General features: G+C 37.1%; 1 protein-coding gene across 2 annotated transcripts in view; it reads right to left on the minus strand.

Annotated features, from left to right (window-relative positions):
- SNTG2 (syntrophin gamma 2) overlaps positions 1 to 22782 on the minus strand; it is a 312891-nt gene that overhangs the window by 57051 nt on the left and 233058 nt on the right. For both annotated transcript variants that reach the window (XM_069805899.1, XM_069805898.1), the window contains exons 10-11: positions 12114 to 12243; positions 3817 to 3855 (exon numbers count right to left, since the gene is read on the minus strand). In XM_069805899.1, coding sequence (XP_069662000.1) covers positions 3817 to 3855; positions 12114 to 12243 — 169 coding nt within the window. The remainder of the gene's footprint in view (positions 1 to 3816; positions 3856 to 12113; positions 12244 to 22782) is intronic.

The raw sequence follows: 22782 nt of genomic DNA on the forward strand, positions 1-22782 counted from the left end.
CATACATACCACCAAAACTTTGCTTTGTATTGTAATCTGAGATTTTATTGGGGTTTGCTAGTATTATTTGCAATAACCATCTTTTGCAGTTGACCTTTTTAGTGAAGGCTGACCTCTGAGATGCTGAGTAGAAGACAAACATTTTCCTTTGTCTTCTTCCTATTAATGAACTTAGAGGGTAATTTTTTGTTACCCATCTATCCCTTGCTGGTTGCATCTTAATCTGTGTCCTGGCCTTCCTGGTACTATCACATGCTATGCTTTTACAATCCTTGTCTCTAGATTGCATTTTCTGTATGATTTCCTCTGGAGGTCAGTGAAGAGGTCCCTGCAAAAAAATTAAAACAAACAAGGGAAGAGACATCCTAGGCAGTAGTGAAAATCTGTTTCACAGCATCACAAGAAAAAATATACATAGTCTTAATATCTGATCGGTATTTTCCTATTTCTGCTGAGACGAAACTGTATTCTTTTAGTGAAGGACAGGAAATTATGGTATTAGTCTTAAAAACATAAAAAAACACCCAGTAAACAAAATAAAGAACGTTGCAAGTAGTTTTTCTGTACAGAGAGAGAATTGCCTAATTTACTGTTTCATAAAAAATACAGAGCAATCCAGCAGTGTGTATCTTTTTGAAAATCGAGTCCCAAATCTAACTGCCTACAGATAACACAGAATCAAGTGCTTTCAAGTCTCTCACTGTAATAAACAAAATCAAGCAGAATCAAAATTTATAATATTTGGAGAATGGTGGCTGTAAACATCCTCCACACTCAATAAAATAATGTACAAACTGGCTCAATCCCCCTCTCTTCTTGTGGAGCACCAACATGCTCTAAAAGTATGCAGTGTGTAGATGCCGTGTGCATTGTAATCTACACAGGTTACATATACACTTAAAGCCAGAGCTTCAGCAGTGGTACTTATTTAATACCTTTCAAATTTGTGTAATCCCTGTATATTTGTTAAAAACCCTGTAGTCCTCAACATGGACTAACTAGCATGACCCACCCTGGGATAACCAGAACTCTCCAAACAATTCCCAATTTAAGCATTAGTGGGAATAATTTCCAATAGGCAGTTTAAATGCAAACACCCTGCTTTGGTGGGAGAAGAGAATTTAAACGTGTGGAAGTAGTCAGACCATGCCAATTAATTTCATGACCTTGTACTGTTTATTTTAGCGGTACAAATATATTCATAATAACTACAACTACTACTACCTTTCCTACTGCCTCTTTCTAACTTTGGATCATAGACACAGGGCAAAGTCCTAACTCTATTTGACATCTTCTTTTGGCAAAGAGACCATAAATACAGCTGGTTTAGACCTGGCAACCAATATCTTAGTCCTTTCACTTTCCAGTTTTCTTTAGTTATATGCCCATGGAATTCATCATGTTCTGGAGACTCGGTTTCCAGTAAAACCAGTCAGGGGCAATATGAAAGACAAGGAAGAAAGCCAGGTTTAGCAAAGTAATTTTTTACGTTCTTAACCCTGAATCTCAGTTTGTTAATGACCTATGAAAAACAGAATCTGAATGAAACCTATCCTGATCCAACCTTGTTCCTTTACAAAAGATTAAGTTGGACTCTAAAGGCAATGAAGAAAACTCACCACAGGCGACACAATAATGAAACTCTAAGGACCTGTTTAATTCTTCAGGAATGTCCATACTCAAAAGCAAAGATAAATTTGCAGCTATCAGCGATTTTACTTCAAGGAAGCTCTTCAAGTGACCTTCAATCTCTTAAGCTTATCCTTTCTCTGAATTTTAAATCAATTGCATTAACAAGAGCCATTCAGGTTTGTACAAACATTATGTAACTGACATTAATAGGCTCCATTAATCTAGGGCAGATCAAGTTCTCTTCTGTTTTCAGTTATCATTGCCAAGTTGTCTTTTATTCCTCTGTGATATACATACATACATATATATATATATATATATGAGAGATTCACATTTTGGTTGCTTTTAAAGCAAATTTTGACAGGACATTTTAAAGTCTGAATTTTTTACATTGCTCCTTTAAAATATTATGTTTTATTTACTTGATGTGCCCAAATTCATTATAAACATTATTTTTTCTCACTTTTTGGCAGAGAACAATCCAATGCTTGTTGCTGTCAGTCCCACCTTAAATTTGCAGTTCCTGAAATTAAGGTCCTAATTGTATCTTCCCTTCTTATCATACTTGGAATGGAAAAAGTGGGATAGGCTTGTACTGCCTAACTTTAGGCACCTACTTTAGATGATACGCTAAGAGGCTACTCTTTTTAGGACCTCAGTATAGTCAAGACAGAAAAAGAGGCTCCTATAAAGCATGATTTAAAGTGTTGATAGCAAGTTCCACATTTGAACATCTCTCTGGAATAGAAAAATTTTCTGCATTATCTGGGCAGTTCATGGAGACTAGCCCGTTTATTTAGGAAATCAAATTAGTTAGTGATAGGGTTGTATGACTGTCCCCAATATATTTTAAAAATTGAGGAAGAATATGTCTTCCTTTTTTCAACTAAACCCATTATGTGTGCCTAAACTGACATGAATAAACTTTGAGTAGTTACTAAGGTACTTCTAGTAGAGAGTTCATCTGACAAAAGATCCAAATTCAATACCTCTTCCCCTGGCATTCATAATCACCTGTTTTTCATATCAGTTTAATTAATAATTAAAAGCCATGGCAAAGAGAGTAATTAAATGCTCTCTTCTAATAAAGAATAGGTATTTATTTTGGTTTGGGAGGTAACCTGATTATCTACTATACATAGAATTAAAGTCTGTAGTGGTTTTTGAGGTACATTTTTTTTCAAAGTACCAACCCAAATACAAGAAAACAGTTTCCTGTGTAAGAAAATGTGAATGGTTAAATATTTTTAATAACTCCTAGGACAGTCTATAAATGTCCAATTACATTTTACATATATGATGACAAAATGGTGACATATGGAAGAATATACAAGCTGTCAAACTAATAAATATTTATTTGACCCTGATATGAAGAATTTTTGACTCAGTCTTTGACTTCTGTAATAAAATTCCATAATAAATTTCTGCAGTAAACCACTATAAAAGTCACCTTGCCTAATTTTCACTTTTATAATCTACAAACCCATTATTTTTTGGAAACGGCAGGGATTAGGCTCTTTGTTCCTGAGTAATGACTCAATGCCAGATTGATGCAATGAAAGCACACGTAAGTGAAACTCATTAGTTTTATAATACAAGCTTCAAAGTACTTTCCAGAATTACAGAATTAGCCTGGAAAATGCTACTATTATATCTTACAAAGTAAATGAAAAAACTCTTTGCAATGCTACAAGAAGTAAGAATACTTCCCAATGCAGTAAATTCATCTGGATCTTCAGTATATTTGGCTAGTTGAAGCAGAAGAAATATCTCATCAGGCTCCTGAGCTCCAAAAGTCCCAGACAAACAGTCATGGCAAACGTAGTCTGCTCAGCATGACACATGCAAAACAGATTGAATTTGTAATAGACTCCTTGGCTATCTGTGCACCGTATGTGATATAAATACAGAGTTACCTTGTCAGACTCACTGCTGCAGTATTGCATGCAAACATACACTATGCTTTCCAAGACCGTTTCATGGCTCCATCTAATCTCTAAACTCCACTGTGGTTCAGTAACAATCTGCTGTATTAAGTAGGTCATTTCAGAACTTCAAACCATAGAAAGCTTGGTTTTAGACTTTTAAAACTGACTAAATGTGTGTATGTAAGCTCTATAATTGTGCAACTTAACGCAATGACAAGAATTTTTAAAAAAATGGATAATACAATGAGTGTCTTACCTGGTCTGAGGGAGAACAGCATTTATTTGCCATTTTCATCTATGAAAGAGAGATGGAAGAATACACAGAGTTATTAATATGCTTAAGAGTTTCTGTGATGCAATTAGCATTGACTTAGTTATTGAACACTGTAGTAATATTTCCAAATTATATGTATAAGAAATTAAATCATTCAGTGCTTAAATACTAGATTTCTACTATTACACTAAATCTACAAAACCAAGGACTCAAAAGATGGGAAGCCTTTTATCAGAGTTTTCATTAAATCCTTTATAAAGATTTGCATTTATGAATTTAACTTTGCCACTCCGAGTGAAAATATTATACTGTATTGTAGACACCTCACTTAGGTCTCAGTTAAACAATTGCTTAAGCATCTATAAATGAGGCATGTGATTAAGTACTTGTGAAATGAAGGCCATAGAGTGTAAGTTTAAAGATGAAGGGAATATTGTTTAGGCTTTCCTTTTAGTTTACTCTTCAAGATAAAGTTACATATCTTTCTTCTTCCTCTCTGTTCAGATAATGAAGACTTTTGTTGATTTTGGCTTTTCTTTGGCAGTCTTAGTTTACATAGATGAGTGGTGGACAAACCCTGATATTCCATTCTTTAAAACACAGTATTAGTAAGTGTAGTAACGATATGGAATCTAGACAGAAAAAGATTAGACTGGAAAGACAGACTCCCCTATATGCAAGGATGTAAGCTTCAAACTGTCCTACAGTTGAGTACTTCCAAAGGATCTTGTCATCAAAAAGGCTTTTTTATAACAAATGAAAGGCTTGTGATAGAAGACCAAAAGCTATAGCTATGCACAGGGAAAACTGCAATTGCTACAGGAAAAGAGCAGAAGAAATCCAGGGCTATCACTTGTATCCTGGCCATACCAGATTTGTAAGATCAAATCTGTGGATCTTCGGAAGCAGAGCATGTCTGCAGTCTTGTAGCTCAATAAATATGGTAATGCCATTGCTTGTTGTGGTGGGTTGACTCCGGCCAGCAGCTGAGCACCCAGAGAGCTGCTGACTCCCTTCCCCCTCCCAGCAGGAAGGGTGAGAGTATAGGAAGAGCAAAAGCAAGAAAACTTGCGGGTCAAGAAAAAGAGAGCTTAATAAGTGAAGGAAACAGGACAAAACCAACTGATACAAAGGTAATCACTCGCTACCTCCCACAAGCAGACTGATGCCCAACCAGTCTCCAAGCAACAGCCACCTTGGACAAGAAACCCCCACCTCCTTTGTCTGCTACGTCACTCCTATTGCTGAGCACAATGTTATATGGTATGCGGTATCTCTTTGGCCAATTTGGGTCAGCTGTCCCAATTGTGTCCCTTTCCAATTCCTTGCCCATCCCTTGCTGGGGGAGGTGGGGTGTGTCAGAGTGAGAAAAAGTCAAAAACCTTGATGCTATGCAAGCACTGTTCAGCAACAGTCAAAACACTGGTGTGTAATTAACATTGTTTTAGCCACAAATACAAAACACAGCACCATATGGCTACTAAGAAAGTTGCCTCCATCCCAGCCAGAGCCAGTACACCTGTAAGAGGCCAACAGGCTTTGTGTTATGCTCATGACACAGACCTCAGGATGTGTCAGGGTTTGTCTGGACTTGTCTTGGACTGTTTGCAGCTGTATTACAGCTTGTTTAGCTATAAAATAAACATCTAATGACCATGAGACTACTGCCTACTTGATTTTAGTAAAGTACAGCTGTGGGATCTAACGAAATGAATAATATATAAAAGCTACAGGTATATATATATAAACTATATAAAGTGTATATACCCACACACACTTGTAGCTAACAGATGGCAATAACACGTCATTATTCTGCATACAGTGAATTATCTATGACTGTAAACAAAATGACCCTCGGACAAAACGCAATGTGGAGGAGTACAGGATGACAGCAGGAGCCTTGGCTGTATGGACACAGGGTGATACCAAGGCTCAGGGCTGCAGGAACTCACCAGTCAATCCTAACCCATCATGGGCCACCAGGGCTCCTTCTCCCCTACACGCTCACTTTTGCAGCCTGTTTGAATTGAATTGTGTGGTTAAATGGTGCAGGTGTGCTGGTGGGTCAGACAGCTGGGAGCGACTGAGGCTCTGGGGATGAGGTGGCCAGACCTGCTGGGAGCCTAGGGCATCTGCCAGACCTGGCTGTTAGCGTGGGTAGAGTGCTGGGAGAGCCTGCCAACCCCTTGAAGGGGCCCTGCCATGCTCCCTACCACCTCCCAACCACCCCAGAGGAGGAATGGGGACCACCACAACAGAGGCAGGTCACAGCCTGCAGGTGCTGGCTCCTGCACCATAGCACAGATGAGGACTGGTGATGAGGATGGAGCTGACATGCAGCTGCCAAGCAGACGGGGTGGGGGTGGGGGGGCAGCAAGGTTCCTTGCAGCTCTCGCGGACAGCTCTGCCTACAGCAGCCTGACCCCAGGCTGCATGGCTGCACCATGCCAGAGGTGGCCTGGAGCACTTTGGGAGGGGGAAGAGGTGGCAGAGCTTCTTGGTGCTCTCAGGGCCCCGACAGTACCAAGTCAGTGGGTACTCAAGAACCCCACTCTGTAACTTGGATAAAACACATTGGTGACATGCCCGGTGTTGCAGAAGGAGGCAGACCTCACCAGTCTGATTTGGTAATAGGCTTAATCCTGAGCAGTTGTGCAGGACATAATGAGAAGGCACCTGGAACGCTTTAAGGTCAGTATGAATGCCATCACACCCTACCCATATTCAGCTTCAACCTTTCTCCAGTGCTTCAGACACAAATACATACACAAAGTAACCACACAGAAGCCGTGTTACACAGACAGAAAATAATATGTTCTTGCAGGTGGCTAAAGACATGCTGAGTAATAACACAATTATAGCATAAACCAGTGCAAATAAACAGGGCTAGCGGGGATCCTGTCTCCTTTCACTCTCTTTTTTGGTTCAAACTACTTAAGCTCCCTATATGATAGGAAGAAATTTGGGGGTTTTGGTTTTTTGTTTTTATTTATTTTATTGTGTTCAGATGTGCCTGGAAAAATGTGTGTTAGACTGGCCACGCAGGTTTTCTGCATAATGAGGGTAGAGTATTGTGAAGAGCATCCTCATAACCAGTCCAGCTTCCCATTGGTAAGGGCAATAGGGAAGAACGCTTTGGACTCCACAGCTATTCACTGCACAGTCTTAGCTCATTCCCTATTCAAAGCAGGGATGGCTGCAGCCCTGATGTACTGTAGGAGGAGAGGAAAGATCTCCTTCTGCATCACATTATGTCCCTATGTCATGGGACTGAGGAGAGAAGTATGCGCTCTCCACTTCACCTGGCACCACATGTTCTCTACATGACTCCACAGCTGGTGCAGAGAGACAGGAATACAAATGGGATACGCTACACCTTGCTGGCAGCGCATGAGCTTTCAGCACTGCAGTACAGTAACGGGAATTGGAGACAGCAGGGGAACTAAAACCAAAAACCTGGATCTGCAAAGACTGCAGGCAACTTGGAAAAGGAACTATTAAGCGGTTGTAATTCCTATATTCTGTCCTAAATGAATACATATGGGGCAAGATTGGGGAGGAAATGATTCAGAACCATATACCTAAATCTAAATACCTCCCAGGCTGGGATTTATCTCACTTAACTTTGGCAAGTCAAAAAAGGAAAGAGTTATACATCTAATATACCTATATTCTCATTCCAGCAGACAGCAGAGAGAGCGAATGATCTTGACAGGCACCTATTTTTTTTCCTGGCCATAAGAGGATCCTATGCGACTGCTTGTTGCTTGGCTAAATTTAGGTGATGTGATTCCTACCCTTACTGACTTCCCTGTACAACCTCAGTGGTTTCAACTGTGGTACATTCAAATGGAAATTTTTGAGTTTAAAAACAAAAAAAAAAGCAGCAGCAAAGAAATATAAGCGTGTTTTCACCCAAGGAATAGAATTCTTTCTATCATCATTGAGGCAGTTGAATTTGTATACTGCTTCCTATACACAAGGATTTTCTTTCCATCTACAGGTACCCCACATTCTGCTGCGTAAAGAAAGCAAGACCCTCCCAATCCTCTTTCTTTTTTTTATATGTATGTTCAAAGCTCATATTTCATAAGTGTCTCCCTATTCAAACAGAAATTCCACTCCACTGCGATACGGAGTATCACTTAGAAATACGTATACATAAAGGCATAAAAGAAAAGGTTTACACACTATGACATATACAATTAAAAAAGCCATCAAAGGCATAAATATGATCTGGATTAATAACCCTGTTTTGAAGCCAAATTTTAAGTTCTACCATCCTCCAAGGAAACTGCAGGAATGATTTATAAAAATCATAAATAATGTTTAAATTGGAACAACTACATCTCAACTTGTTCTCTTACCTGCTTATGAACCACTCATTTATTTGTGAATATTGTTTTTAAAAATAACAACATTAGAATATACTGGGGGAAAAAAATAAAGCCTGGATAAAGTTACAAATATAAGAAACAAGTCTTTATAATGTAAATGAACTAGCAGCATTACCTTTAGGTGCTTCTACTGATTGTGACTACATTAACATTCAGTGTTACATTTCAAAGAAAATAATTAGGATCCATGAGAAAAGCTGTACATATTTAATAGCTGGCTATCTGAATGGTACAAAACAGAGAAATATAAATTATTCCAAAGAACTATCTCCTAAAAAACCATCTCCAGCACAGCATTGACACTTCAGCCTACAAAGAACCCTCTAATTGAACAAATTAAGAACAGGAGCAGTGAGAAGCACATGCAGATCAACTTGTTTCCTGTGCTTCTTGTTTCATCATGGCAGCTTCACTGCCAGTTTCTGTTCCCTCCCTCCCCTCAGTTTCTTCAACTGTACCTCCTGCTGTGAGAAAAGAGGTGTACGAAGAAATAAATGCGAGGTGCTGATTCATCTCTGTTTATTTCTGCCAAAGGTAAATGTGAAGAGCTTTGAGAACATTGAGAAGATTGGGGATAGAACCACAAAGAAGATGATAGTGAAGTTTCATGCTGGTAGAAAACTATGTGAAAAACAAGAATATTAACAGAGTCATGAATAATTTGGGGCAAGGGTCCTTAGAAAAAAAGTAATCCATACTGCTTGTAAAGCTGTTACTAGGAGATTTTCTGAGCTAAGCATACAAGGCATATATTAGTAAGGAGGGCTGAAAAGATACCCTTACATCCTTCTCCATGTTGCAGTATTCCCTGTGCTCCTCTGTCTTATAAGAACTAATTCTCTACAGGCTAGTACCAGAATCATTATTTCTCATCTACCAAGTAACACTTTCTAGATATGTTAACATCCAGGGGTAGCATCCTTATGCAGTGACGACTTCTCACATCTTCACTACTGAAAGATGACTCCTCCTTTACACTTGATCCCCAGAGAGCTTGCCTTTGCATAGAAGTTAGATGATTCAGTACTTCAAAAGAGTAGTCTGACATTAGCAGAAGTGTCACATTGTGGCAGAGCTATTTTTGTACTGCCTACATTAGGATTGTCTTCTGACATCAGCAGGAGATCTGACAAAGAGCTGCCAGTTGCTGAACAAGACTGTATTAGGGTAAAATAGCAAAATAAAGTATATTAGGGTAAAGTGCTACAGGAAAGATAGGGTGCACTGTAAGAAAACAACTAGTCTGTATCAGGAGCTCTTTAAGAACTAAAATTCTAGAAGAAATGATTCAAAATGGTATGCAAACGTGTATGACAAAGGATGTATATAAGAGTAGCACGAACAGGCACAGATGAAGTAAGAATGACTAAGATGCAGGACAAGTTGCTGAAGTCAAGAAACAAGTATCAGCACAAAATCTAAAAATGTGTGGAGTTAAAAAGTGAACAATGGAAAGTATTGCTTAAATACTTAGTAATAGGTCAGGTAAGAATGCTGACATTCCTTTTGCTAACAGTGTCAGCAAGAAGGTCCATTGTGACCATGTATCTAGCAATTAATTTGTATACACAGATGATGGCATAGGACAGAATAGGAAATGAATAGTTTAAATATTTGGAGAAGCAATTGAACTTAGAGTCAGCAAGGACTCATGAAAATAACCCATAAGTAGATAATGGATTATCTGATATAATCTCTGAACCAGTAGTGATTATCTTCAGGTACTCCTGGAGAATGGGAGAGACTCTACAGAAGTGGAGAAGTGCAGAAACAGGAAAAAGCTCTGAGGAATTACAGATCCATTCCCTAACGTCAATTTCAGAAGTATGATAAGAAAAGCATCATTTTGTGAAATGATAGTATTAAGGTAATAAAAAGCATTCAAAATGGATTTTCAAGAAGCCTAATCCAAAGGCCTTGCCCTAAGCACTGTGGATGTCAAACCATCTGTGTCCTGTGGCTGCCTTCTGCTGTACACTTTAGTTGCACTCCAGCCTCACAGTCCTGGTCTTAAAAAAGAGTTTGCAATAAAAGGGATTCTCACTGACTATTACATCTCCTGTTCTGATGATCACTAATTAAAATAATGCTCTGGCCAGACCCTTCCAGTTGTACCACAGGCTGCACAGCTGACAAAACCTGTAAAGCATTAAGTCCAAGCAAAAAGTTTACTCGCTTCTCATATGGTCTGTATGGAGTTTACTCTGTATCTCACTAAGAACACAAAACATGGGAATTTATCACGGCTGTTGTTTCTCAGACCCTTCCCCGTAACAGCCACCTACATGAACACCAGGTGGACTACTTTGTTTACAGAATTCACTGTTGTGATAGATAAGACCAATGCAAGTACTTGGTACATAACAAAATATTGCTGCAGACAGGTCACAACGCAGTGATGATACTATGTCAGGACACATGCTACTGCACATAGTGCATTTGAAAAACAGTCTAGAATCCTATGACTAATAAAACCTGCTTGCATATATAGCCACTTTTTATTGTCTTATTCACATATATCCTTGGAGTGGCTTTTATTTCGTGCATTTCTTTAGAAAGCAAAATAATTGGGCTTAGTAACTATGAATTGGAATTGCTCTAAAAATATTACCATACACTACTTTTTGCTATTCACACAGAAGGAATTATGAAAATTCATGAATAATTTACATCACTGTCCTAGAATTATCAAATAGTAATACCCTGCAAATTTTGTAAATCAATAAATAGGGAATAGAGAATATTTATAAAGAATGCATCATAAGCAAAAATGTTTGATTTTGTCAAGACATTGCTTAAGCAATTGAATATTTAAAAAGAATTAGTGTAATAAGTGAACTATTGCGATCAAATGTGATTCCAAGTAACTTTTGAAGAGCAGAAAAATAAATTCAATTTATAATCTGTTTTGACCAAAGATTTATGTTGAAATCCAATACAAATTCTACACAATATAATCTGAAGACCTAAGCAATAATTAACCTAGAGTACAAAGCATAAATTAAAGACATGCTACTAAATCATAATTTATAAAAGAAGTTACAGCCTGAACACTTCTAAAGAAAAAAAGATTAAAAACCTGCACAGGCAATTCTTCCAGGGACAGCTGTGCTCCTATGTTTTCATCATCAATTTCTAGCATTTCAAAAAGACTGAAATATATTTTCAATATCGTACGTTATCGAGTTCCCTATTTAACTTTGTGATTCATTCCAGAATCTTCAATAGTTTTCAGTTGTCCTTTCTTGGAATAATAATGTGCTGTCCAAATAATAATTTTCTGTTTCTCCAGGGATTATTTTATACTTCTGCTTGCAATAGCAAATGCTTCTTGTGAATTTACAGGAATAACTTAAAACAGCATAAGCACCTTTATACTTCTGGGGAAAAAGATGGAATAATATGACCTTAAATAAATCAACTCTTAGACAACTTACAGAGGTAAAAAATACTGTCTCCCAATAAGCCTCTGTAAGTCACACTTCACTAGCTACAGAATTTCCACATGCCTACTTCAAAATCAACAAATACTAATTTCAAGCACATTTTAATTACAAAAATGTAAAAATGAAATATTTGGTCATATCTAAAGCTCTGTGAAATGACCAGAAAGGATAAATGGTTTGCCTTTAAAAGTCTTTAAAATAATAAATGCAATCTGATTTTCTATCACTCTCTCTTCTGTAATAACACTGCAAGTCTTGAAAACTTCTTGATACTTTTGATTGACCAGACAACTTCTCCCTGCTCTTTCGTTTCTCCTTCTCCCCATACACATGCATTTTATATACTGTATCTTAAATGTCAATTATTTTCTACCCTTGGAAAATTAGAAATAATTTTACAATAGCATAGACAAGAAATATGCAGAAAGTAACATACATTTTGAAGTGTCAAATCACTGATGTTAGTTGATACTGCTCTCAGCCAGTCAGCACTCTCCTGGGCTGTATAAAACTGAAGTATCCCAGTACTAACTCCATCGAGTGCCAGTACTTCAAATGCATTAGATCTGCAGTAAGAAGAAATATATCCGTAAAGGAAGATACGTCAATTTTCTGAAACTGCCCAGTATTTCTCAGTGTTCCAGTGATTTTTAAACCTTTTGATAAGTTTTGAGTCTTAACTTTACAAAGCAAAAGAAAGGCAACAAAAAGAAGGATAATAATGGGCAGTACCAGGAGCAACACATACAGTAAGTACTTTCTCTGTACCAGCATATATATGTGCTGATCATTTACCTCCCTTGAATATACATATTATGTTCATACTTACTGAACTTAAGTTAGTGTATACAGGAAGTATGCATTAGATCTTTTTGAACAAACATAAACATTTTTTAAACCAAAATTACTATTTTCTTTATTGCATTTTGGTTTCATTTACTAGGAATGTATTAAGTTGCAAAGAACTGCCTTCCCTAGCTTTAATTTCTTGTATTCCTATACTTTTCTACATAACATTCTAAGCAATGTTTCCTTTAAGCTCTTTTATGACATAGGAATTTGAAAAATGTACTTAGAAGTTTCTTTAAATAATTTTTGAATGTAGGGCCCTTTCTCAAAACAACATTGATACATGCTAATGTGTAATTCCATTTTATTAATTTTTTATGCAACTTTTACGTGTTTATAGCAACTTTATTCTGCAAATGCCAATGCTTTCCTTCCTATCTGCAGTAAGTTAGGCGCTGTGTATGTACCTCTGAAATCCCCCACATCTGAATGCTGGTATGATATGGTTTTTTTACTATGAGATTTTTCCATAGGAACGACAGAAGTTCATTAAGTAGTGGCATGGAAGTACAGTGGTCTAAATTTAAAACATGTGACATGCAATAGTTTCAGCAACTAAACTTCAGAAAGCTACCTAGATTATTTAAGTGCCCATGAGCATCATGAGAACTAGATTTTAGTCATATACTATTGTGAAAGACAATTATAATTATCTGAATGATTGTGCATATGTTTGTTTTGTATATAATATGGAAAATATCATTGCTGCCTTCTACAGTTACAAATTAGATATTTATACTTACATGCTACATAGCTTTCTTTTTGGTACTAACCTAGAAGAAAGCAAACTATTGAATCAAGAATACTGCTCTGTGAAGTTGCTGCGTTTTCCTGGGATTCTCTGATCTAAGATGAAGTCCTCTACTGCTTAATTTAAGACATATGTCAACACAAGCATTCAAAATGACACATAGAGGTTAACAGGCGGTTATTGATTGCGTGGTTTAACGTGGTTTAACCTGGCCGAAAGCAGGACATTCATTCATGACTTACTGAAGAAGTTATTAACCTAACATTTGTCACTTGTAGGGATTTTGATGGTGAACATGAATACTAAACTCTATATACTTGCTAAAAAGGGTCATATAAAATACCCATCACACAAAATATTAACAAGACAAAGTATCCTAAAAGATATATAGAGAGAGATATATATATAAAAACGGATATACTTTACTGTTAAAAGAGTAGTAAAGCATTATACTTGCTGTTCACAAAAATAAGATTCTTGGTCTGAAGACTTAAATATATATTGGCTGATTCCCTTCTCTTCCTTTTATGATTGAATTATCATGGTAACTACTAAAACCTGATGACAATAGGACAATTCTGCATCACTTTCATTTCAGTAAATCTGTTTCACCTCTTCAGAAAGAAAGAAAAGGTCAAAACAAATCCTTTTATTGTCTTCAAGCAAACTGAGTGAAATAATCACCTCTCAACAGCATACTGTTCCTTTTACCTAAGGCTCTGACAAAGATCCCAAGTGTTGTAATGGAATGACTTATGGTATGATCTCTTCAACATCCCACTGAGACAGTGAAGATCTGTCATGCCCTATGCATTGATACACAGTGGAGCATGGAAACAGACTTAATTTGGTGCCGTGAAGAGGAGCCATTCACAATGCCTAACTTAATACCAAATTCAAATATCAAAGCTAAGATTCTAGAATCCTTACAGAGACAGAGAGGACAATCCAGAGCATTTAACCGAGCCAAGAAATAGTACGTGCTCTCCACTGAATCCTCAGGGTGCCTAGGTATTAACTCAGCTTCAGTAGATGCATAAAGGCACGCCGTGTGAATGCCTTATCCAAGCGGCACAAAGTTATACAAGTGGCTGATGAAACATCACAGAAGGGAACTCCTCAACTAATGCAACCAACACAGGCAATCAAGATTAAAACATGACAAGTTTTATTATAAAAGTTAACCAATCTTTTATCGTTTGAAACATGGTGCTGGCCATCGTGCAGATTACACTTAAACTCTTGTTGTCCTTTACCTTACTAAAATACGTTGATCAGTTAAGAAAGTTTACAAGATTCAAACAAACGCATCTAGAGATTGGAACGCTTCACTGACGGGGTATTTGCACAGAATCAGATAGGGTGTGAGGGATCCTGCAAGTCCTCTAGTCCAGCCTCCTCACTAACTGGTTTAAAATACAAATCTCTTTTCTACAGGAAGACCAAAACTGGACACAGTATTTTAGACACCAGTATTTCAGATGTGGCCTCAGGAATGCAAAGTAGAGGAGAATAATCACTTCCCTTGATCTGCTGACTATGTTACTGCTAATGCAGCCCCATGTGTGGGGCTTCATCACCGAAAGCGTGTACAGCTAACTCATGCTCAAGGGGGTGTCCGCCAAGACGCCCAAGCCCTTCCTGCAGAGCCGTTCCCTCGCCCCTGCAGGCTGACACAAGGACACCCTTCCCCAGAAGCTCTGTCTGGTCAGGGGACGTGCCAGAGGTGGTCACCCTGCCTGGCAGAGGGGACGGAGACCTTTGGGGCACCACTGGCCCCACGGTGCTGACTCAGGAAGAAAGCTAGTTTTACCAGAAAGCAGTTCAGTGCATCAAATGAAATAGGAGAAGAAAGAGCCAGGGGTTTTCAAAGTTTACAGATGCCAGCCACGAAGTCTGTGCTAGTAATACAGTGATTTTCCTCTCCACCTTACTCAACTTTAGTATGATTATTTCTTGCCTTCAGTTACAATAGTTTCCCTCTACAGATCCCATAATATATTGTTACAGGTATCACACTGTGGTCTGAAAAGCATGGTGTATATAAGGCTACAAGTAAAAACAAATATCCAGACTAAAAATAAAAGCTTAACAAAATGAATGCTGAGGCTTTTGGTTTTAAGTGAAACAATCAATACAAGCACCAAGGCAGCATTGGATTCAGGAGAAAATAAATTCTAGAGGATTAAATACCATGCCTTTCTCCACTTCCTCAAAACATAGAAAAGAAAAAAGTAGAGGCACAACTAAGCACCTATTCCTGTTTGCCGACAAGGATGAGCTTTCCATTTAATACCAAATAGTAGGTTTGAGAGGTCTCAAGGTGCTATGAAGTCATCTCATCGCCACAAAATAAGATGACATGCCTTGGCTTTTTTTTTTCTCTGAGGCTGCAAGCCCATTTTAAAACAGAGCTAGAGGAAATTCCCATCTCTTCTACTACTGCTGTTACTGTAATGACTATTGCAACTAGAACCAGAAATGAATGTTTGCTTTTCCTAAATTCTAGAAATGTGGCCCAGAGTACCCTCACATTTCTTATTATTTTCAGATTTGTCTCCCAGTCTGTAAATTTTTTCCTGCAAGCATTTCCACTAACGAGCATGAGGCAATGTTTTCTATACTCAGCGTCTTTCTATCTCACTTTCATGGTGAAATGATGAATGGCCCTGCATTCCTGGCCTCTTTTGGGTTTTCTTTACTGCATTAATTTCTTTTAATAAAATAAACACCGTCTTTGTGAGAATGGCAGCCAGAATAACAGATGGGCATTGGTAGACTTAAGTTCTCTTCCTGACATGGACACTTTTAAACAGTATTAATGAATATTAATAAAGCACATTTTGCCATACTAGCAGTTAGCTACTATAGAGGTGTTAAATCCAAAGACTCTTCTAAGAGAAAATGTATTTTCAGTGCCAGCTGAAATGGGAAAAGCTGAATTTTTACTTTATTGGAGGCTAAGAATTTCAGCAAAATATATTTTAAGATTTTCAGTATCTGTGGCACGTGAAACCATCTTTCCATTAGACTTATCTCAATGTTTTACTGTATTTCCTTAATAAAAACCTAGATGCTTGTCTGACAGCAGCTGTTTTACCTGAAGTTTACTACCATGCTGATACAGACAGATTTGATCAGCTTTGCACCTCGCCACGTTCTAAATCAGTCTTCCTTCCTGTTTATGTGATTTTTGATGTCTGACTTGAGTTTTTATTGCTTTTCTTACAGCATTTTCTCGTGGCTTGTTTATAGTACTATATGGCCCTCTTACTAGAATTTCTATTTAGCCTGAAGTTTTGTGGGCTATGGGTGGATCTGAATGGAAATTCCCAAGAAAGAATTATCTGAATTACTTAATCTCTTTGAAATTCTGTGTTAAAAATAATGGGATTTTGTACTGTCAATGTCATACAGCCACATTATCTTAAAAAATGTTCAAATTTGCTTATATAATTAGACTATTAACAGAAACTATGTAGCTAAAAAGATATCAAAGTATTTAACATAAACTTGGATTGCATTTCATGTTTGGTTTTTTTTGTGAGCTTCCAGTATTACAACTTTGGTTTATTTTGTATTAAACTTGGAATAATGAAGTAAGATAACTGAAGTAACACAGACATTACATTTCTACAGGTATTTTCTTAACTGATGTGGCAGTAGAAGCAGCTGTATTCCATTAGATTTGTAATAACTTGTGCAGAAGAAAAGGACAGTGGGAGAGGGGACAGTTTTAGCATTCATGAGACCTCTTGTCCTGCTCCCCATGAAGTCACACAAATAGTTACACGGGCACTACTAAGGAGAAAGAACAAGGGTAATATCGCCAGCTGAAAGAGAAAAGAGAGTAGGATGCAGGTGTGAGGTACTTGGCTTTGCTGCAGACAGAAAAATCTGAGGAATTACAGTCTCAGCATGCTTTATTTGTATGAAAGAAAGAGGTGGAGGAGTCTTGCAGGGAAATAGGAGCAGCTTGAATGACTAAAAGCTATATACAGTATCAGTGTACTACTGTTGTCTCTTGAGTGCAGAATGTATAGCAGGACCAGTCACTGTTGTGGGCTGGAGAATGGGGTGTATATATACTTATTAATATGTGTTTTATAATTCCAGTACAATTATCAGTTAGTGGTAATTCAAGTGAGATGGATTTCACCCCATTCAAGCATATAAAAATTCTGTTCCCTAAGTATATGGATGACAGGCAGCAGACACAAGCTGGAACACAGCAAAAATCAATTCAACATTAGATTTTTTGATTATTTTTTTTTTCCCCACGAAGGTGAACAAATACTGGCACAGGTTGCCCAGTGAGGTTGTGGAACCTCCATCCTGGGAAGCGTTCAGGAATTGACAAGAGATTGCCCTGCGCAATATGTTCTCATTAGACATGCATTGAACAGGGAGCTGGACTAGGTGACTTCCAGGATCCCTTCCAGCCTGAATTATTTGATGATTCTGTAAGTGACTCATGCTAAACTCAGGAACTATTTTGTTTTATCATAAGCAAAGGCACAAGATAGGTGAGCTGGATCATTCTCTGGAGATGGTTATTTCTTTCCATTGACTACCAAGGTGAGGCCAGGGATTTAGTAGGTGAATGACTGTTAGATGTCTACAGTCAGGTGAGACGGATCTTGTCCATTAAACTCCAATCCCACAAAGATTTTAAGCAAGTGAATGGTCCCACAGCATTTAGGTGGAATGTAATTTTGCCTTAAGTTGTTGACATGCAGATGTCGTCTTAGATTCAGAGGATAAGTCACATGTTAATTCTACTCAGGAAGTACAAGAAAATATTAGTAAATATAAATCAGCAAATCAAACATCATTTTCTGAATGCATTGGCAAAATAATCATTACCAAAGTTAAAAACCCTGCAGCTGTATTTTTAAAACGTCTTAATGCAAGTATTTACAATTTATTTTAATCACTAGGATAATAAAGATGCATGTTATTTTCTAATTACTCCTTAAGCACAATGGAACTGTGTGGGAGAGGTCAAAATTTTAAATAATAAATCACTCAACTGTATTTCACAATATCCCTTGTAGGACAACTGGATTTATTTTAATGACGTCTTCAGAGCTGATTTGATATGTCAATGGCTTCAGTATCCAATATAATACATAAGTGTCTCTAGGAATTTTTTTACATACTTGAGATGGCTAACAAAATTTATATTTGGATAATAATTATTGGACTGCCTGCCACTGTAATGCCAGTTCAGGTTCAAGCTCTATAAGTCTTTTGGCATGAGGAGAGTCTATAGTTCACAACAAATCTCTGTCATCTGTCATACAGAGATCATCAGTGACATTATATTTAAATTATATGCAAAAGATTACTTCTTCAAGATGTTCAATCCTCCACGATTTAAATATTCAATTTATACTGTCTGTGAAATTCAGACATGTTTGTTAGTGAAAAATAGATGTCCATGTGCTTGACTTACACTGAGTAATGTGGTAGATTTCTTTGAAATCTAAATACCCTCTGCTTTCAGAGGAAAGAGCAATAAAGCTCGATCATATAATTATTATTAGTATTGATAACACACTGCAAATCAGTTTCTTTTTTCCCATAACACTCCTCTGAAAATATGTATTTCTTGAACAAATAGGTATTTTGTAAAGTAACAGTGATAAAGCTAATTAATGAGCATCACAGACTTCAATATATTCAGATTGCTCTGGAGTTTTTTTTCTTTTTTGTGTCAAAGTTAGTGGGAAGCAAGCAGGTCTGCTACAGAAACTCAAGGCTATTTATCCTGAGGCATTTATTGAAGTCTGGGGGCAGAGCCTTGCTGAGCTAATCCTGGTGGATTAGAATTCAGTATGTTGTCAGCAAGCAGAAGACAAAATAAGCCTCAACTTCTCCAAAAAATAAACAAACAAAAAATAATTCTTTGAATGTAGTGGTAATATTAATAAGAACAATTCCCCAAGAGTAATAAACTGTTTATCTTTTTTGGGGGACAGGATTTATTTTGCCTTTTCTTCTGCTTGCTGGCAATATGCCATGGTGTGATCCACCACTCTGTCTTCTAAGCGATGGTATTTATGAGAAAAAACAAGAGTGAAGAGGTGTCACATCAATTTTCCAGAGCAACACATCATCTTTGGGGGAAAGCGGAAACGGTTCCTGAGTACATGCATCCTGAAAAGAATGAAAGTGCTTCATTTTTGCTTGTGCGCTTAGTTGCAGTACAGATTTTAAAACTAGAAGCTAAATATCTCGAGGATGAAGGTTCAAAAATAAATCAGTTCACTCTCCCTATGTCGGCTTCATGCTACTGAACAGAATTAAAGGGATGTATTTAAGCATGTGAATACATTGCCCTAGAGCGCAAAGAAACAGCATTTTCCTTAGTTTTCATGTCACTGATTTTTGATACACTTTTAGACTGCAAGTATATTACATCCAAAAGTATGTCTAATTCTGGCCAAAACATTTTACATCACTTCTCACATAAGGAACAGGTACTAAAGTGGTCCCAGTCTCTAAGAATCAATCAATATTCAGTGCTGATCTTTTATTCTGTATGGCATAGGTCCTGTCTAGCTTCTTTTCCCTGCCTATACCTTGATTTTTCTCTGATTTAGCAGCTTACTCTAGCCAAGGGTAAGTGGCTAGAATTGTGGAGAGATCTGCAGAATGCCTAGTTGCTTCTCAGGTATCTTTCTGTTTACAGTCTGTTGAGCAGATCTCATTCTGTAGCCTGCATTTACCTGATCCCTTGCAATTGATTTCCAGAATGTCTTGCTCCTTGAGCAGAATTGTGACAAACGTACTGGAAACACTTATTTTAATGATGCTCTTAAAGAAAAACACACACAGCAGTCTTCAGGCAGTCCTTAAAGAACTGTACATAGCACATTCTTTTTTTAAAAATCCACTGACTTCATGGCTTATTCTTTTTATATATTGCTTGAACAATGTAGTAAAAAACAACAAATTGCCCTGTCCCTCATATTCCTGAAGACATAATAAAGTGCTTGCTGGAGTGCTCCAAAGACCAACAAATTCAGAACAAAGGTTACAGAATGGACTCCCATACAGGCAGATGCCAAGCTAGTTTCAGTACATTGCAACCACAGTCAAAAAGTCAATAAGCATGGTAGAAATCACAAAACATTGTCCATAGTGAAATATATCAATTTTATCATGAGGCTATCAGGTCTAAAAGGCATTGAAAATGAATGTCACTTTCCAACTCTATGCAGAATGGAAAAAAAAAAAAAGTTAAAGTTCCTTAAGTGCCAAAGGAAACCCCAGTTGCCAAATCCTAAAACACTACAGGTAAAAATAGGAACAGCAGGTGACAGTACAATACCTTTTGAGAAAAGAGAAAATTTCCAATAGAAAATTCGACGTTTTAATTTGAATAACCAGAACTGTACATGGATTTTAGATGAGGCCTTCGTAGAGTTTGTATAATGATTTTAATGCTTCTTACTTTTGGAAAGTATTTCTCCTGCTATACCCTAAAATACCTGTTTCTACTTTATAAATCAACAGGACAGCGGTTTTTCAGAGCTATTCTGTGCCTTACTACTGTACCCAGTCTTTGCCTTCCTCTGCTGCCATCTGCCAAAAGGCTTCACCAGGCTCCCACGAAAAACTGTTTCATAGGTTTTTTTTTGTTGTAGTAACAATCCTTAATATCATCCCCCTGCACTTTGAACTATTATGTTGCATCCCATTTCCAAGAGTTCCATCCTTTCATAACACATTGTGCTCCTCTTCTGTACTGATGATGCTGATTCTGTGTCACCAATGATCTCAATTAGTGTACTGTTTTCTGCATCATCAAATAGCCCTTAAGGCAAGCTATTAATAATATCCCTCCAAACCTATACTTTCTTTTTCACCTTACCTTTTATCAGACATTAATCTCTCTGCCATTGTCTCCCACCCTATCGCTCCATATTAGTTTGATTGTGATAGCTTTCAGGCACATACTCGTTCTTCTTATCCTCATGTTCAACACAATCATTACGGAAAACTGTCAGCAAATAATAATTCAGGTTTTGTAACTCAGATTGTGTTTAATTCCTATACCTTTCTCAAAATGGTTTATTCCATTTCTTACTTTCCAATTTATTTATCTAATTAAAGACATGTTGTTAACTCACTGAAATGTTAAAATGGAAAATAGAATCCTTCAGAAAGATTCTGTTAAGAAACCAGTGGGCCAATTAACCCCCCCCACCAAAACCAACAAACGCCTTTTAAAAAAATCACACAATACTTTGTAGTAATTGCTATGACCAGAATACCAAGAAATAGAAAATAACACTTAAATCTAACTAAGTTGTTTTGTAATTGGGATCATAGCTACAGGGGCTCATAGCTACTGGGCCTGAATTACTTCCAGTCCACTCATTTCTTCAATTTAATTTCCATCTTCTAAATAAGCAGGTGGTTTTTCTCAATCTCTGAACTCACAATGTCAAAAAGGTTATAGCTATTGTACCTTCACTTAAAGCTCCAGTCAATACATCAAATAAAAATGATTATATAGCACTGTCAGTGTCTGCCGTAAAGGACTAAAAATACTTATCTACACATTTTTGCAAATAAGGATTTTGATATTTCATAAGAAAAATGAAAGATTATAAATGAATGAACTATGTTCTCCACCTTCTATAGGATTACATATGTTTACTTCTCTATCATAAAAATAAAACCACCCCAAACTATACCATGAACTACAAATTCCTTTGGGTGAGAAAGACTTCCTGATCTCATTATTTCTCTGTTAAACTTACACCGCATTCAGTGACCAACTCTATCCTCAACAGTCAAAAAATGTTTCCATTACCAGCTAGCAATTAAGAGTATTCACAGGAAGAGAGTTCTTACTGTGTATATTACCTTACCTCTTACAGAGAAAAATGACATTGATGGATTGGTCAGAAGTGTAGAATGATAGAAGTAGTGGTGCTATATTATAAAGGCAAGTGAATAAAAAAGTTATTGAATTAATAAGTAATCAAAAATACTAATCAGCATGCTGCATAGAAGTATTCAGATAGACTCCAATCATATCAACAATATCAAATACACTAATTAAAGGTGATTTCAGTAGTTAATACAATGATTCTCTTCCCTTGAGAAAAGGAATGACATCTACTACATTTCTTATGTTTCCTTTAAAATATTCTGGGGAATTTTGCTTTTGTTTTGTGATGGACAAACATACTTCACAGTCCCAGTCTGCAGTATTTACATTCAGTCCTTTTTATGTATAAGGAAGGAAAAAAATCTATCCCATTCTCTCTTGTTTCTGTTAATATGCATGGTGCTGACAGAATCTAAAATCTATGAAATATATACTCTTGTGTCATTAAGTCACCAGTCTTAAGACTCCTTGGGAAAAATAAAATGAAAAGTCAAGTGAAATGGAAAGTCAAAGGTAACTCCTTTCTCTTATAATGAAAAAAGAATAACAATCAGGTACAGGTGTTCCTGGCCATCTCATCAACAAGAGCTAAAA

Source organism: Haliaeetus albicilla, chromosome 18, assembly GCF_947461875.1.
Source record: "Haliaeetus albicilla chromosome 18, bHalAlb1.1, whole genome shotgun sequence".
NCBI classification, from domain to species: domain Eukaryota; kingdom Metazoa; phylum Chordata; class Aves; order Accipitriformes; family Accipitridae; genus Haliaeetus; species Haliaeetus albicilla.